The 17,171-nt window shown below is 39.8% G+C and overlaps 1 protein-coding gene across 1 annotated transcript in view; it reads left to right on the top strand.

The window, feature by feature from the left end:
• map3k10 (mitogen-activated protein kinase kinase kinase 10) overlaps window positions 1-17,171 on the top strand; it is a 35,883-nt gene that overhangs the window by 7,796 nt on the left and 10,916 nt on the right. The window contains exons 2-3 of the mRNA XM_062419639.1: window positions 13,959-14,139; window positions 16,325-16,473. Of these exons, the coding sequence (XP_062275623.1) occupies window positions 13,959-14,139; window positions 16,325-16,473 (330 nt within the window). The remainder of the gene's footprint in view (window positions 1-13,958; window positions 14,140-16,324; window positions 16,474-17,171) is intronic.

Raw genomic sequence — 17,171 nt, forward strand, 5'->3', positions numbered from 1 at the left:
TACATAAACTAGTAGAAGCTACTGAAAAAGCTGGAAAAGCTCATGCTTGCTAATATATTACCCATTTAGATATATGGTTGACACATCTGATAATTCAAAGTGCAATAACATTATGTACTGCAATGGGTTTCACCATGCAAACATATGCAGAGATTAGCCATTATTAAAGATTTACACCCAGTAACTGCAAGGTGTAATTATTATGTAGCTAAAGTACATACTGTATATCCAACAAAAAAACGCTAACTGATGCTTATTTAGTATAAGAGACATATTTGACCTGGCACTTGGTCAAAATTCTGTTTCATATTGATTTAAACTTGTAAGATGTTGTCACAAAAACTAGACAGTATACCTCACAGTACAAACCGCTACATCAGAGGTCAGCTTGGTTAGCTTAATCAGATATTTCCTACTCAGTCTATACGGACTTGTACTAACTGTGAAGCACATATATTTGTCCATGTATGTATATATAAGCAAAACAAAGTCATACCTGTGTTTACAAAGGATTTGAATTTAAGTTAAATACATAATTTGATCCTGGTTATGTTATGTTAGCTTTTGATGCTACAATGACTTCCAGTTTATATAGTAGCTTTTGATTGGATCCTGCCACAGATGTCTTTACTAGCAACAACATTCCTGAAGTTTTAATGGTGCAATGTAATTCAAATGTATAGGCTGAATTACTGTTAAATATAAAAATCAGTCGTTTGAAACTAGCTAGCAGAATCTATAAGGACTTTGACCACAAACTTAGGGATGGTTTTACGAATAGCTTGGTTGCATATTTACTTTTGCCCCGTCCTTTACTGCCTTATCTTTGATTGGTATCCAGTTTATGATCTGGAATCATGTTAAGGAGAATATTATTAATTACACAATATCAAAAGTAAACCTAATTTAGATTTAAAAATGTTTTCCCTGAAAAACATGCGAACATTGTTTCTCTACTTTTAGACTTGAGTGATGTCTATAGATCCTCTTCTTTAGGCTACCACCAAAGAGATGGTTAGGATGTTTACCTGAGAGGCAAAAGCCAGGGTGAAATAATCAGTGAAGCACTCCTTATTGCATATTGCATATTTTAAATACTGGAGGCAACATGGACAGACTTTTGAAAATGTTTTTATCATCTCTCATAGGTGTCTTATCTGGATTTTGACATGTGGACAGTGAGAGGACACAGTTTTGTAAGAGAGTTTTGAATAAATGAAACAAACAGTGTATAAGGGTAGGGAGATATGCCCCCCACACATCCCCATTGGAAACGGCACTCTTAGATAACAGAAAGATTACATGAAAGGTGTGTGTTTTAATTTGTGTTTTATCTTGTTATCTTGCATGTCTGGAAGCTTAGTAAGCTTGGTGCATGTGCAGTGAGTATGTAGGCCTGTCTGCGTATGGAGGTCGGACAGCAGGACATGCTGGCGCTAGGGCAGAGAACTCTCCCTATCACACACACATGTACACACATACACACACGCTGTAACAGAGCAACAATGACCCCATTCTCACACAGCAGCCCAAGACAGAGCGAGAGCAGGGCTCACAATGGCAGGAGTCACTGCAGGGGGGATGGTGGGTGAAGGATGGGAGATAGAGGCAGCAAGCAGCGACTGTAGGCCGTGAACGACAGAGCAGAGAGAAGGATGGAAGCAAGGCAGCATGGGTAGAGGAGCAGCGGCTCTGGAGAAACCCCTGGAGGCTCGGATGGGAAAGGGATAGGAGAGATGGATGGGGGGAGGAATAGGGAGAAGTATTCGACCAGTTTGTGAGGAGGTCAAACCATTCTTTCTCTTAGTGAGCCGGCTACAGATTAAGGCTAGCAGTCTTGATGGACTGTAGGCTACAGTTTTTCACTATCTGTGTCTGACTGTATGGCTCATTATACCAATACACTTCAAGTTCAAGTCAAATTTACAAATTATATAAGAACTGCAGCCATGTGAAGACCAACACATGCATGGTTTGTAATAGTTAACAAACTGACCATTATAATAAATCCACATTTACAGTGTGATGACAATAACAACAGGAGAGGAAGCTTACATGGCTTTTCCAAATCTTTTAGTTCTGTACATCAAGTCAGTTTATGTGCATTAATTACCCTCAGAGAATCTGTAAATACACTGAAACAATTAATGGTAATTTCTGTACTGCAGTTATACATAGTGACCACAGAAATGATTTGTTCGGTTTTTCAGTTTTTGTCCTCATTTGTGCTCTGCCTGGAGCTAATCTACCCCAAAATACACTCTTATCAAACACTTATCATTGATGTTCTTAGTGATTAGTTGGTTTTGTATTCTTCTTGTTTCTGCAGTATCTATTCAGACTTTTTTATTCAAACGAGGGAAGCAATGATCCAAGACGATACTGAGTATAGATCTAATACCAGTGATGTTAATTTACTAAATGTAAAGTCTGTAAGCTCTCTGTGATAATTAAAGATAATTCCTCTAATTCTAAGTTAGTAAACATGAAGAAGAAAGTACACATAAGTTCAGTTTTTAACTAGTGTAGACATTCATACAACATCTTTTTAGGTGTGTGCAAAATGTATTTGTGTTGTTGCAGTGCATAAACCTAATCAACAGCAGGTTCATCAACTTTTTCAAAAAAATGTGAGCATTTATGTTGCTGTTATTTGACAGACAAAGGTGCAGAAAGACAGGAAACACGGTTAGAGAGAGAGGAATATAACATGCTACAAAGGTCGGCAGCTGGAATCAAACTGCTAACATTGCAGTCATACGACATGTAATAAAATTAATTTTATCCATGAAATGTCTCAAAACCTCCTGACAAATAGTGCAGAAAGTCTCTAAATCAATGGTTTAAGGGGAAAAAAGAAGTAAATCTTTGGTAACGTTAACTAACAGTAGGGCTGTACCTAACGTTCATTTTCATCACCAATTAATCTGATGATTATTATCTCAAGTGAAAAATGCTATATGCAAGGTTCTGACTTTAAATGTCTCCTTTTGGTCAACCAACACTCAAAGACCCAAAGATATTTGCTTTACTGTCATTTAGGAAAAAGAAAAACATTAAATCTGAGGAAAGCAGAAAATATTTTACATTTTTGCTTAAAAATGACTTAAGTGATTATTTTATTATCAACACAGTTGCCGATGAATTTTCTGTTGATCTGCTAATTGATTAATTGACTAATCGTTGCAGCCCTAGCTAAAAGAAAATGTCACTGTCAACACTTCTGATTTCACACTACACGCCCACCACTGCCTTCATGACAAAATACATCAACAGTATCTTAATACATCAACACTCACCACAGCAAATGGAACAGAAAACTGTGGTCATATTTGGCTGAAATCTGATTTGTTTGATAAGGTCACAATCCCCAACACAAACACCTCCTGCCATGTTAAGATACAGTTTCTCTATGCAGTGCAACTATAATAAGTTGACTTTCGAAGTATCTCGAGAATCGGATGGTCATCATGCTGCTCTGACAGCTGCACCAGTGCGGAGACAACCTGAGAGATATTTTGCGATGATAAGAGCAGAATACAATGCTCTGTGTACAGTGGAGTGAAGAGGCGGGTGGGAACATTTACAGTGCTTCACCACAAGCCAAGTCCATGAAGGCTTCCACCAGTGTCGGAGTACCAGAATGTGGATTGTTAGAGGGAGTTTGGACTGTGCTCAGTGCTCTGGCACCGTGTGAACACAGCCACACTGTTAACAGATGTTTGTATCGCCTCGCTGACAGAAGGGAACGCTGCTGAGTTTCAGTCTGTCTCAGTGAGACTGAGGCTTCAGTGACACGGCGAAACCAAACAGTGACACCAGTTCACGGCTGCACGAATACAAATGAATACACATGCTTGTGCATACATACACACACACACACAAACGCACACACATACAACACACATCACAATTATTTTCTCCACTGGTCAATAAACAGTTGATTTGGAGCCAGTAAACCCTGATGACTCCCTGCTGTCTTTACTGTATTGCAGCTCAGACTCCCTGTGGACTTGCCAAACACACTGACACACATCCTCATGCTGTATGTTGTTGTACCTTATGCAGCTGAGTAACAGTTTTAGCCAGAAATGCACCATGTTTGTTTAGCTGTTTATTACTATTGAATTTATTTTGTCATATTTCGGTCTTGAAACAGTATCTGTACGCACATGCATGCACACTCACATAATTTATATCAAACACATACTTTACACCAGTGGAGTATAGCTTGTAGTTTATCTCAATATCTTCTGTGAAACTTGCCCAGAGACTATTTTATGGCTTTTTTCTTATCATCAGGTTCACCTCCGCTCTTCAGTCAGACGGAGTGTCTGAGAAGCAACGGTACAAAAGGTCATCCAAAAGTCATGAAGAGTAACTAGAGAACAACAGTAACAACAGATTTGTTTCTTGTTATTTTCTCACTTAGTATCACTAATTTTTAATCGTGACTTTGTGTTTCCTACCACCACAGTCTGAAATGTACACAGAGAGTAGGTTGTATGTTTCAGCAGTCAGTGATAAACACAGTGATGACTCTCACACTTATAGTGGCGGTTGTATGTTTTGTGGCTGTTGACTTTGCTGTTAGAGGGGTCATTGTTGTTTGTCAGCAGCCTGGCACCGAGAGTGGGGAGTCGGGCCAAGCAGAGAAGGCGCTGGGTGTCCCCTGAGCCAAAGGTCCCCGCTTTTATACTGGAGTCAAATCGAGGGCACTTCAGTGAGATAGTGGACTGCATGTTTAGCGTGTATAGAGCTGAGGGACAATACAGGAATGTAATGTTTTATTCACAGTGTACAGTTTACATTCACTTGACATGTTAACATGTTGTTCTTGGTGATGGTGTATTACACAACCCGCTGAGAGCTCAGGTCCAGCGTCAACTCATAAATGTTAAATGAATAAAGAAAACATATGAAACTGTCAACTGTCAGTTTTTATCCTTATTATTACACCTTGTGATCTAACTCTGAGTCCATGCCATCCAAAATGTTCAAGACTTTAGGTGTTTATTCTCTTTTTTATACAACTTAAGTGCTGCACTTTTTTTTTCTTGAATCTGTTTAGTGCAGATAAAAACTCAGGCTCAGTGCAATTTGTCAAACGAAAGCTTGAATTTAAATTCCCACACTGTAAGTACTCTCTTTTTCACATACACACACACACACTCGACACAGAAAGCGCCAGGAGAAAGCCGCCTCATTTAATACCTCCATCTCTTCTGAGAGAGAGGCTGCCTGGTCACACGTATCTGGCAGCTGCGTTTGTGTGGAGACAAAGTGAATGGCTGCAGGGTGAAACTGTGCCACAGCGCGGCTCAGGATTAGAGCCCCAATGTGGCCTGTGGTGGTACAAGAGGAGCCAAGCTGAGGTATCGATGACATGGGAGCATACTCACTACAACCTCCATATCAAAGAAGGGGGGGACGCAAAGACACCCAGTGATTCACTGCACATCTCGCTTTGTTGTGTGTCAGTTTTTTTGCCTTAATTTAGTTTTGTTTAAGTACTGAGATGCTTTAAATGCAGCAAAGGAGACACATTAAAGTCACATCTGTACCACTCTGTTGTGTTTTTTAAATTTCAGGAGATTAGTTTGAATGGCTTTGACTGAAAACTGCAGTTTTAGAAGTATTGTAAAATCTACTATCCGTGTTTGAACTGTACACACTGTATTCTAAAAAGTAGATCTGTATTTAAGTTATGGTGGGATTTGAATATTGCACATTGGAAGGCAGATTTTCTTTGTGTTTGGAGAAATGTCTTATGTCCTCTGACTGAAATCTCTTGAGAGACAAGAACGGAGATATGTGAAAGCCAAAGAAAAATGGAGAGACCTATTGAGATACAAAGACATCTGGTATGTGCTGCCAGGAAAATGTCAAAAGCTCTCCCTCCAGTCATCTCTCTTTACCTCTGGAAGCTTGCATCTTTTCATCCTCTCATTATTTCCTTCTTTCTGCTAGCGCCCGTCCCTTTCCTGCCCCATCTCACTCTTGTTTCTTGTCTTTTTCTTACCCTCTTCGTCCCTTTATTCACCTGCTTCTTCCCAAAATTGCACTCTCTCCTCTCTTGCCCTCATTTCTGCAGCTGTCCTCCTTCTTGTCATTTACTTGCCTCTTTCCCCCCTCTCTCATGTTCTGTCTCCCTTCCCCCATTCCTCATCCTCAAACCGCCAGCCAGTTTGGCCTCCTCATCTTCTTACCCTCCCTCCTCCTCACCACCACCACCTCCCTCATTACACACAATCTACCTCTGTTACTCTCTGTTTTTTGACTCCCTCCACCCTCGTGCTGCATCTCTTCTTCCATTTCTTCTCCCCGGTGTGCTGTGATTGCAGCCAGGCTGGCGACAGCTGCAACAGCAGACAGTCAGACAGTGGCACCAGGGCAGGGGGGCGATGATGATGATGATGATGATGGGGGGGTGAAGTGGGGATGCGAAGATGAAGAGACAGCTATAAGGCGGTAGAGTGGTGGGGTGGTGGTTACTTTTTTTTTTGGCAAGGCTCTGATCTTTGCCAAAGTAGAAACAGAGACGGAGACGCTGGGGCCTGCGGCGCAGGGGGGCTGGCTGATCAGCATCCCACGGGCCCACATCTTGTGTGTGTTGATGTGCTGTCGGCTTGCTGCCATGTCAGTCAAGTTGCTGTATTTGTCTCCTTGCATGTGGCTCTACACACCAGCAGAGATGCACAGCTGGGACCAGCACACCAGCCGCTCTGAGTGTGTGCAGTGGGACGAGGAGGGGGAGGAAAGTGTGGAGCTGTTGGGAGCTAGGGAGCGTTAGAGGGAGGGGTCAGAGGAGTCTGTTGTTTTGGTGGTGGGGGGGTTTGCTGGAATGTTGGACCTGATTCGCTGACTTGGCGCCACGGCAACAGCTGTTCCACCCTGCTGGCTACACCTGCTCCTGTATGAAGAAGAGGAGGAGGCGGATGGAAAGAAAAACAATTCCTGCTCAAAAACATACCTGTATATTTGGGGTATGAGAATATGTGACTGTGAGATGTGATGTGAGATAATCAGACTGTTCTGTTTATTTCTGTTTCTGCGGATCTCACTGAGAATCATATATTTAACACACCAGCTGGCAGAACTGTAATATAAGCAATGAATTTGATTTTGTTACAGGATGTAAATGTTCACATGAAAAATGCAGCACTGTCAATTTCTTATAAGCATTACAGCACATCTGAAGTGACAACCAAACTTTAAAAGGCTCTGGACACTGTTTTTAATGCCTGGATGAAGGCTGATTACACATGTGGTCAGGTGTAGCTATGCTGTGAATTAAGTGACAACACTGTGTGTAACTCTATATACTAATAAGAAAGGTAAAGGTATAAGTTGTCCTTGAGAAATGACATGGTGTCGTGTTTCTGATCATGAACTATAAACAGTGTGAGAGTGATGCTATAGTAGTGTGAAGATGTACTATTAATGTTGATGAAACACACTCTGACCCATGAATCTGCACCGAAACAGGAAACACAGGCTTGAATTTGTCTGTCGTAAGTGCTTCAGCAGAAGTTAATGGAAAACGGAGCAAATATCCGTAGGACAACATGTCATGTAACTGTACCTTAAAGATGTGATAAAACTAACAGCCGTGTGAGGGAGAAATATTAACAGGCAACATCAGTGAAAACACCTGTAAGTGTGTTCGGAAGCTTTACGGTTTAATTTTTTATTATGGTAATTGTTGAATATTTTGTAGTTGCTCTTATGCTCAACAAGGAATCTACTGAATTTAAACTGAAAATTAGAAAAGTTTAAAAAAAAAAGATAAAAGGTTTCTGATGAGTTTTCTTATGTGAGACACCGCCTCTTCTTTCCCAGCATTATAGTCGTAGCCTGTGACCTCTGCCCTTGTTACCATAACAACAAGTTAATGACACAGCACTCTGAATTGAGCCTCTGCCAGAATAACACAAGCGACAAAAGTAAACTGGTCTAGCTGGGTTGTGTGTCCCTCTCTGCTCATGGTAACGGTTTACAGTCAGCTGTTGAGGTCATACGCAGAAGATTTGCATTTGTGAAGTTCCTCGTCTCTCAGAAACAAGCACTCGTTATATCTTCAGGGAGTCTCCATCATCAGCTTCTGGCCAACAAACACACTTTTAAGTTTTATCTGTCCAGGGTCCTCTGTTTTGGCTGATACCTGGTTAAGAAGACTGACATAAGAATGAAATGTGGAATTCACCTGTTACTGTTGACCAACTTAATGTTCTGAGCTTGTTTTGGATTACTAATTTTTTGTGCACTTACTGTTAAGCGGTCACAGACAGACTTTGGTTTAGTTCCGTTTCACCACTTTATTCACCAGTTAAAATGCAGGACTCAAATAACAGAAAACATTTTTTATAGTTCAATCAAAAACCTCCTAAATACGCACACCTGTGGAGTGTGAAAATGCAAATGCCATTTTCACTCTGATCGAATTCTAGGCACAAAAATGAAAGTAGAAACAGGAAACAAAGCAACCCTGGAAAAACTGAAAGTAGTTTAAAGCTCTGACAGGCTGCACCACCTGCAGCTCTCAGATCAGCTGATCAGAAGTCCAAATCTCTCATCTGACAGCTCAGACGACCACGCCCAAAACTCTGGCAGCTGATTGGCTGCACTCACATGAAACTGTTTATTTAAGGCGAGGCACCACAGATTGACAATGGCTGGATGAGTTAACATTCAGATAGGCTACATTATTTTGTAGTGCTTTTGTAATTTCATAAAATGCTCCAAATAATCAACTACAAAAAACTAAACAATGTGTTTGCTACATGTTTTTATCTTTGTTGTAGTTTACTAAAAAGAAAAAAGTTTCATCAGCTATTTTATTGAAACACCATACTCTGTGTATGAGGCGTATGTTCTGTGAATATAAATACAGACAACAAATCTAGCACAGCATTTTTTTTAACACACACTGTTGGTAAACTAGAGCTGTAACAAGTAGTCGATTAGTCAATTGACAAAAAATGTATAGCGTTACTAATTTTCTTATGCAAAAATGTCAAACATTGGCTGGTTTCAGCTTCTCATGTGATAATTTTATGCTTTACAAACATGATAGAAACTGAATATATGTCAGTTTGGGGCTGTTGGTCGAATAAAACAAAACATTTGAAGACGTCATCTTGGACTCTGGGAAATTAAAACAGACATTTTTCATTAGTTTCGGACATTATCAACAATTGCTGCCCTATAGTACACAGAAGATGTAAAGAAAAACAACAACACAGATGTGCACATTTTAAAGAAAACGATATAAATTTGGATGTAAAAAAGATATTGAACATATTGAGTTCTGTTTTGATTACTGATCAATTTATTTGATCATGAAAAAGAAATGAATTCCTCTGCCTTTAATTGGTGCTTGCGTTCACCATCACCCCCCAATGCCATATCAGTGTTGTAGCTCATTCTCCTCTGTAAGAAAGTTTTGAGCTTTAAGGACAAAACCACACACCAAACATAACTGCACTGCTTGTTTAAGGTGTAATAAACTTTGATGAAAGTGGCTGTGTCAGAAATGCCATCACTCAGAAGACCTAAAACTTCAGCAGCCTTTGATTGCATTCCTCTGTGGTTGTGAGAGCGGGGCTGTAGGCTAATGTGTCACCTGTGCTTAATGCACTGACTAACCACTCTGGAGGATCATTAGTCTGGATAAAGCTTCACTGGTTACTTTTCTATCAGTGTTTAAACAGTGACTCAACACTCAGCTGGGGTCAGGGTCCGAGGATGCAGTAAAGAACGGAGTTTAAAGGTTAAATCAACACTTAATCAGATGGGGTAGAAAACAGCTGCTGTACGTCTCTAATGTTGCTCTAAAGTTTGACTCTGGCCATGTCCAGAGGGTTTTTTAACAGATGATCAAGTCAAGTCAGTTGTATTTGTATAGTTCATTATCACAAGTCAAGATTTTACTCTGCAGTCAACCATTAAATTTAATCATGCTTTGTGAGACAGGCTCCAGGATGTTGTTTGCATTGACGTTTCATCACTTCATCAGAGACGTCACTGCTATAACAAGCAGAAGTTCACTTTACAATACCATTATCAACTGAAGCACTTAAACTATAAATGTTGTACAGTGGCATCATTTCATATTGATTTTTTTTGGCACTTGGGACAATCTGTCAGTTTTATTTTGGTCCGGGGTGAAAAATCTTGACTTTTTTTAGTCACTGTCACAGTGGGGAAACCCCAGGAGTAAATAATGAAATGAAGGAACGAATGAATTAATTTTGTGCAGGCTGACTCATTGTCACACTGTCATGACTCATTGTTAATGTTATTAGCTGCACCTTTGCTTTTCCTTCTAAGTCAACTCCAAATTTCTGCTGTGTAAAAAGTATTTTATGCTCCTCTCAAGATACATTTTAATTTGTAAACAGTTGTAATAGTAAAAAGCTCTGAATTTTGAGCTAGGTCAAATTTTTTTGTTGAAAAATTTTGGTTTATGACCAAATAACTGCAATACTAATCACATTCCTATCAGCCTCAGGTGTACTTCATGCTTAGTGCTAACTAGCATATGTTAGCATGCTTAAATGCAAACTAGGATGTTGAACATACATTACCTGCTTAACATCATCACAGTGAGCTTGTTAGCTTGATAAACACTACTATTTTACATTTACTTGACTGTGATGGCTAAAGAGAAACTTTAGACCACAATTTTATTCTTTTTTCTTTTTTTACATTGAGCAGCATGCACAGCCGTTTAGAGCTGCTTGTTTACATTTACACAGTGAGTCCCTGTAACTATCACACAGGTTATTGACTCCTTGGATAATGAACATCCACACATAATACGCACATAATAAGACATGGTTCACCTCTGTTTGTCTTTCTCAAATGAAGACTGGAAAAGTTAAACATTTGAATAGGCAGCAGTGCAGCAGCAATTTGTCATATTAAAGGTAAATTTATCACATAACTAATGATATTGTATCTACTAAGGAATATGTGTGATTAATCCATAATATAGCCTTGTGATGAGTCTCATAATGCTTGTTACTATGGTAAACTTCATAGTAACCAGGGAGTGTGTCATTCTACTTTATATGGACTCTATTTTGAGATAACATTTCCAGCAGCGCTGGCGTTGCGTTGTGTAAAAGCCACAGTGTCCTTGAGGACGTTTTTTTCCCCCACTGTGATAAAATATGCTGTGATGCTTCCCACGCCCTTGCGGGTGTTATTTGTGTATCACTACACGTCAGGTTTCTGTGCTGCCAGCTGAACACAAACATGTTGATCTTTGTGTTTGACGTATGGATGAAATGCTGGTGATAGTGAAAACCTGTGACAGGATGAATGAATATGCGCAGGTGGCGTTAAGGAGCTTCACAGAGACATTCTTGAGGTGTGAAAGTAACACAACAAGGTTATAATTATGTCAGGAACGGAGCCAGAGTGGGAGCAGGTGAAAGTACTGCTCCACACGCATGTTTAGTATCTGTGAACATGTCTTTCCTTCTTACTCTACCTTGTATCAGCCTCTCCCTTCTCTGTCCTCTCTGTTTCCACCCTGCCCTCCACCTACCTGATGGCCCGATATCCTTTACCTCGTATGGATGTGCTTCATATATGTACTCTGTCACAGGCAGGGCTCACCAAACAAACCAGGAAAGGTAGACTATGAGGAGGTGGACACACCCATCTGAGCATGCAAACACATCCTGATCTCGTTCTTTCTGTCTGGCACCATCAGCTTTTCAGAGACACGGAGAGAAAGAGGGTTAGCCCCGAGGAGACAGCTGTCCCTCACAGAGACGGCGGTATCAGAATAGAAAAGACGGCTGGAGGATGACAATAGCTTATTATCACTGTCAGCAACCCGCACTTATTCACCGTCCCTCATGCACACACACACACACACACACACACACACACACACACACACACACACACACACACACACACACACACACACACACACACGGTCACAAAGGACACACACACAAGTACATTTACTCTAGTACATATGCTTCAATGGAATATTTAAATTTCTGGTACTTTATTCTTCTACTCATCTCCAGTTTAGAGTAAAACAGTTTACCTTTTACTCCACTGTCTGAGATGATATGAGTAGTAACTAGTTACTTTGCTGATGAGGGACGTGTTATAAAATATGATGCTTTTTGTAGATGTCTTCCCAACAATTATTAACAATTAACAAATATTTTTTTCTCATTCCCCTCTTTTGTTTTCTTGTAATCTGCCAATTACTTTTTAGATTAATTATTAAGTTGACATGTTCAAATTGCTGGTTTTGTCTGAAATCCAGATTTGAATGAAAGAAACAAATGAAGAAAACCAGCAAGCATTCATGTTTGAGAAGCTGGAACAAGAGGATTTTGTGTTTTTTGGGGCAATAAATACTAATTGACTAATTCATTAACAGCACTGTTGCACTATTTTTATTATTGACACATCTGCAGATTTTTCTATATTGATCATTTTGTCAGAAAATAGTAAACCTGTACATTTTCAGCATTTTTACTTAAATTTATGTTGCTTGACTAATAAAATAAATCAACAAGGTGTTCTAGCTTTAGTATAAAGTAGTTACCTACTTTGACCAACTACAACATTTAAATGCTGCTTGCACAGTAATGCATCATCATAATCTACAATATAAAATTCTGAAAGGGGCTAAAAAGATTATGAATGCAGTATTTTAAATATAGTCATAGGGCTGTTTTGCAAATTTGACTCACTGTAAAGTTAAGGATCTGAGTGCTTTTTTCATCCTGCTTATGGAAATCTATCAATAGGCAGGCCTGAGATCAATTCTTTATCACTGAAACTGGTCTCTTAGCGAGCTTGTGGACAGAGCAGAGCCAAGAGAGGCACACCTTTATCACGTGAAAGGTTGCGTGTGCGTGCGGGAGTGCATGTGTGTGTAAACAAAGACGCCGCTGTGTGTGTGTGTGTGTGTGTGTGTGTGTGTGTGTGTGTGTGTGTGTGTGTGTGTGTGTGTGTGTGTGTGTGTGTGTGTGTGTGTGTGTGTGTGTGTGTGTGTGTGTGTGTAGCCCTGCTCTGACCCCTTTGCATACGCCTGTAGATAAGTGAGAGAGAGAAAGCAACCCCCACCTGGCTCCCAGAGCCGGTGAACTGTGTACACTCCAAATATTTCCATAGCCAGCTCCCACACGGAAATGAAGGAGGAAGTCGTACATGGTATATGAAAGAGAGACAGAGAAAGACAGAGGCAGCGAGAGCGACATTAACATTAACAAGGATATGCCTTAAATGACCGTCACTGTTTGGAAATCACAAAACACTCACACACACACACACACTGCACACAGCTGGACTAGAGGTGATACTTGTGCCTTATAGCTGAAACCTAAACAGCACACTGGTCCAACCACAACTGTAATGTACTGTAAACATGACTCTATTAGTGAGTACACACACTGGGTATATTTTACTCTTGGAAACACCAGTGTAAAATCTTAACAGGCAGGCTGCAGTGCCTGTTTAAATAATCATGTTTAATCAACACCCACAGAACGCTTTCTCAGGATTCACATCTGTACTTGTTACACCCGTTAATGTTAATAACAACATTTTCTACCTTCTTATTTATGACCATATTAGTCATTGCATAGCTTAGTTACACAATATAAATGAGTAAGATTAATCTCAGAAATTATATTAAATATCAAGTATCTAAGGTTACAGAAACAACATACAATTTGAAACACTTTGTAATAAACCTTTGTTCGTTAAGCTTGTTTAACTATTGATGTTTGAATGATTGTTTGAGGTTTCTATGATATTCACGGATAAGCTGCGGTTTAATAATTCATGACCAACTCCCAGCTTTGTCTTATTACCTCTTGTCAGAAAGCATATTTAAGAGTGTGTCTCACTGTACAGTAATTCATCTTTTAACACAAACTCCTCTCTTTCCCTCTCCTCCTCCTCTTCTTCAGTCCTCATTCTGGAGCCGGTGGAGCGTGACGACCTGAGCGGTAAAACGCTGAAGATCACAGACTTCGGCCTGGCCAGAGAGTGGCACCAGACCACCAAGATGAGCGCTGCAGGCACCTACGCCTGGATGGCCCCCGAGGTCATCAAGCTGTCCCTCTTCTCCAAGAGCAGCGATGTGTGGAGGTAAAGTACGGCACTCCTACTGCATTTGTATTGTAAAAAAAAAAGCTTCCTCAGGCTTGAGGTCGAGGGAGACTAATGTGATGCAGAATGTAGACAAGATTTAGCTCATATGTATATTAATAAAATATGTCTAAAATGAAGGATATTAAACAGTTTTTCTTCTTTATTACCTTCAGTGATAATTCTAGGCTAATAAAACAGGACAGCTCCGTGATGTTAAATTTCAGCTTTCAGCATCCATTTGTTTCCAGTGAAGTTTCTTATAAAATAGAGATTTACATCAGTGTTTAGTGATGTGAAGTCAGATTGTTTATTTCACATTCTGAATATGTTGTGTCACTGACTACATTTACATGCACAAAATATTCTGGTTCTTGCCCTTATTCTGAAAAGGACAATATTCCTACTAAGCCTTTTACGTGGCTAATGAAAAATAATTTTCCACTAATATTCCCATTTACATGCAGAGGGTGTTCAGGGTTGATCCAGTGGGAACGGGAATCACAAAGATCTCTGCAGGTAGTGAAGTAAACAAGCAAGGTGGAAAACATTAGTGAGCTGCTGCCTGATATTTATAAGTGATATTGATATAACTGATATAAATTTATAGTTTCAGGCACATTCAGTACCTAGGTTGTCCCTTGATGTTTACTACACTGCTGAGTGTTTTTGGTGCATCAAACTGAGTTGTCACCAATGCAGTTGTGGCTGCATATCAGGAAAATAACCAATCCTCTCTATCCCTGTCTTGGAGACAGCACACTCTGTTTTTCCAGCTCTCCGCTCTCCTCTCACTCCTCTCCTGTCTGCCTTCCTGCTCCAGCATATGTGATTTTGCTTGCACAGGAGTAAACAGGCAAGAGGCCGCGTGTCACAAACTGCGATAAAAATCCCAATTGAGACACATATTCCAAATGTGCTGTATACATGTCCAAAGAGAGCTCCTAAAACCGGAATAATATCAGTATATCCCACATGTCTTGATCAGAAAATGCTAAATTTGGAATGAGGCCTAATTTGGAAGATCCAAACAGAGTATGCTGTTACCATGACATGGATAGCTACCCAACATTACTACTCATGTTGACACGTTCATCCACTGTAATGACAACACAATGTTGTACAGTCCCTCAGTCAAGGTTCATTTATTAGGAATTTCTTTACAGTGTCCAGCTGCATCTTATGGCCTTCATCACCTCAAATGTGTCAAACACATTACACTAGGCCTGGGCGATTATGGCAAAATCACGATTAATTGAACTTTTAACCTCGATTACGATTAATGAACGATTATCTCCACCCTTGATGAACAATTATGTATTTTACACTGCCCTCACACGATATTTTGTGATATTTTTGCACAAGTATCATTAGGGAGTGAAAATAATGATGTTTTAAGGTGTGACGCTGTGGTTAATGTCTAGTTTAGGCACAAAACCCACTTAATTAGAACTATGAAAAGATTATGGTTTGGGTTAAAATGATCACTGGAGACAAGTTTTCAAATTCCTTAAAGATATGCAACCTTTACTATCATGGCAACAGTGAACACCACGATTAATTGACATAAACAAGATTAAGTCGATTAGAGTTTATAAATGTCGGTTTCGATTATTTTTCGATTAATTGCCCAGCCCTACATTACACCCATTTTAAAGTCCTTACATTGGTCGCCTGTCAGTTTTCGTATTGATTTCAAAATTCTGTTACTTGTTTTTAAAGCCTTTCACTGGCCGACTTGTCTGATGTGCTTGCAGGACGAAAACCTTTGGTGAGGCAGCTTTTAGTGTTTATGTTCCAAGACGATGAAACAGTCTGCCTGAGGATCTGAGAGCAGCTCAAAGTGTCGATATCTTCAGACATAAACTTAAATCTTACCACTTTAGCCCTGCTGTGTTTTATTGCTTTTATTTGTTTTTATTCAGTCATTTATTTTATTGTATTCCCTGTATTCATCATCGTTGATCTGTTTTTCTGTTTTATTTCATCTATTTTATTTGTTTTAGTACTACACTTTCATCATTTTTATTTCTTGTGTCTTATTATCAGCTGGGCAGTCATCTGTAAAGCATGTTGAATTGCGCTAACCTGTACGAAAGGTGCTCCACAGTTAAAGGTTGATTGATTGATTGAATGATAGAAACATAGAATAATTTGATGTTTGTTTTTCCCTTGTCTGTCACAGTTTCGGTGTGTTACTGTGGGAGCTGCTGACCGGTGAGGTTCCCTACAGAGAGATCGATGCGCTGGCAGTAGCGTATGGTGTTGCCATGAACAAGCTAACACTCCCCATCCCTTCAACCTGCCCTGAACCTTTTGCTCAGCTGCTGGGAGGTAAGCAAAGCAACTAAGCAAACGACTGCCAAGAATAACAAATATATATTTCAGTCAATGTCATTTTCACAACTGGTTAAGAACAAGAGTACAGTGAAACTAGCTTTTGTTGTGTTTTGATTGGTTTGATTTCTTCCTACTTGTGTCACATGTGCATTCATGTTTGGCATTTAATCTTTTTGAATCTTTTGTTCAATCCTGATGTATTCCCTTATAAGTCCACAGATCCACAGATATGACCTCAAACATGTCAGCGAAGATACAGAAACACACTTTGAACAAGGCCCTTTGGGTGTTTAGATTCACACTGTTTGAGATGATGCACCCTTTTTGAATTTTTGAATTTATAGTCGATGATTTTAAGACATTTTAATGCTGCAGCTAAGAGTTAAAATGGAGGAAGACTGTCCAAATAATATTATTAAGTTACTTTTTATACATTCTCGAGCCCCCCCTCGGGTCACATTTCTCCTTTTCACCTTGCAATTAATCCTGGCACCAAGTTAGCGTTGGTAGCAAATTAGACGCCTCTTGTTTCCCAGTTGAGGTCATCTCTGTTTAAACACACCTGCCTAAACATCTAAGGAGCCTTAATGTGCTTCTTTCCAAGTTAGTTTTTAATACGTAAGGGGTAAGCTCCAGGCCAGAGGGAGCTGTTTCTCAAACTGTCAGCCCAGCAGCAAACTTCAGCCACCTCC

Source organism: Scomber scombrus, chromosome 5 (genome assembly GCF_963691925.1).
Source record: "Scomber scombrus chromosome 5, fScoSco1.1, whole genome shotgun sequence".
Lineage (NCBI taxonomy): Eukaryota > Metazoa > Chordata > Actinopteri > Scombriformes > Scombridae > Scomber > Scomber scombrus.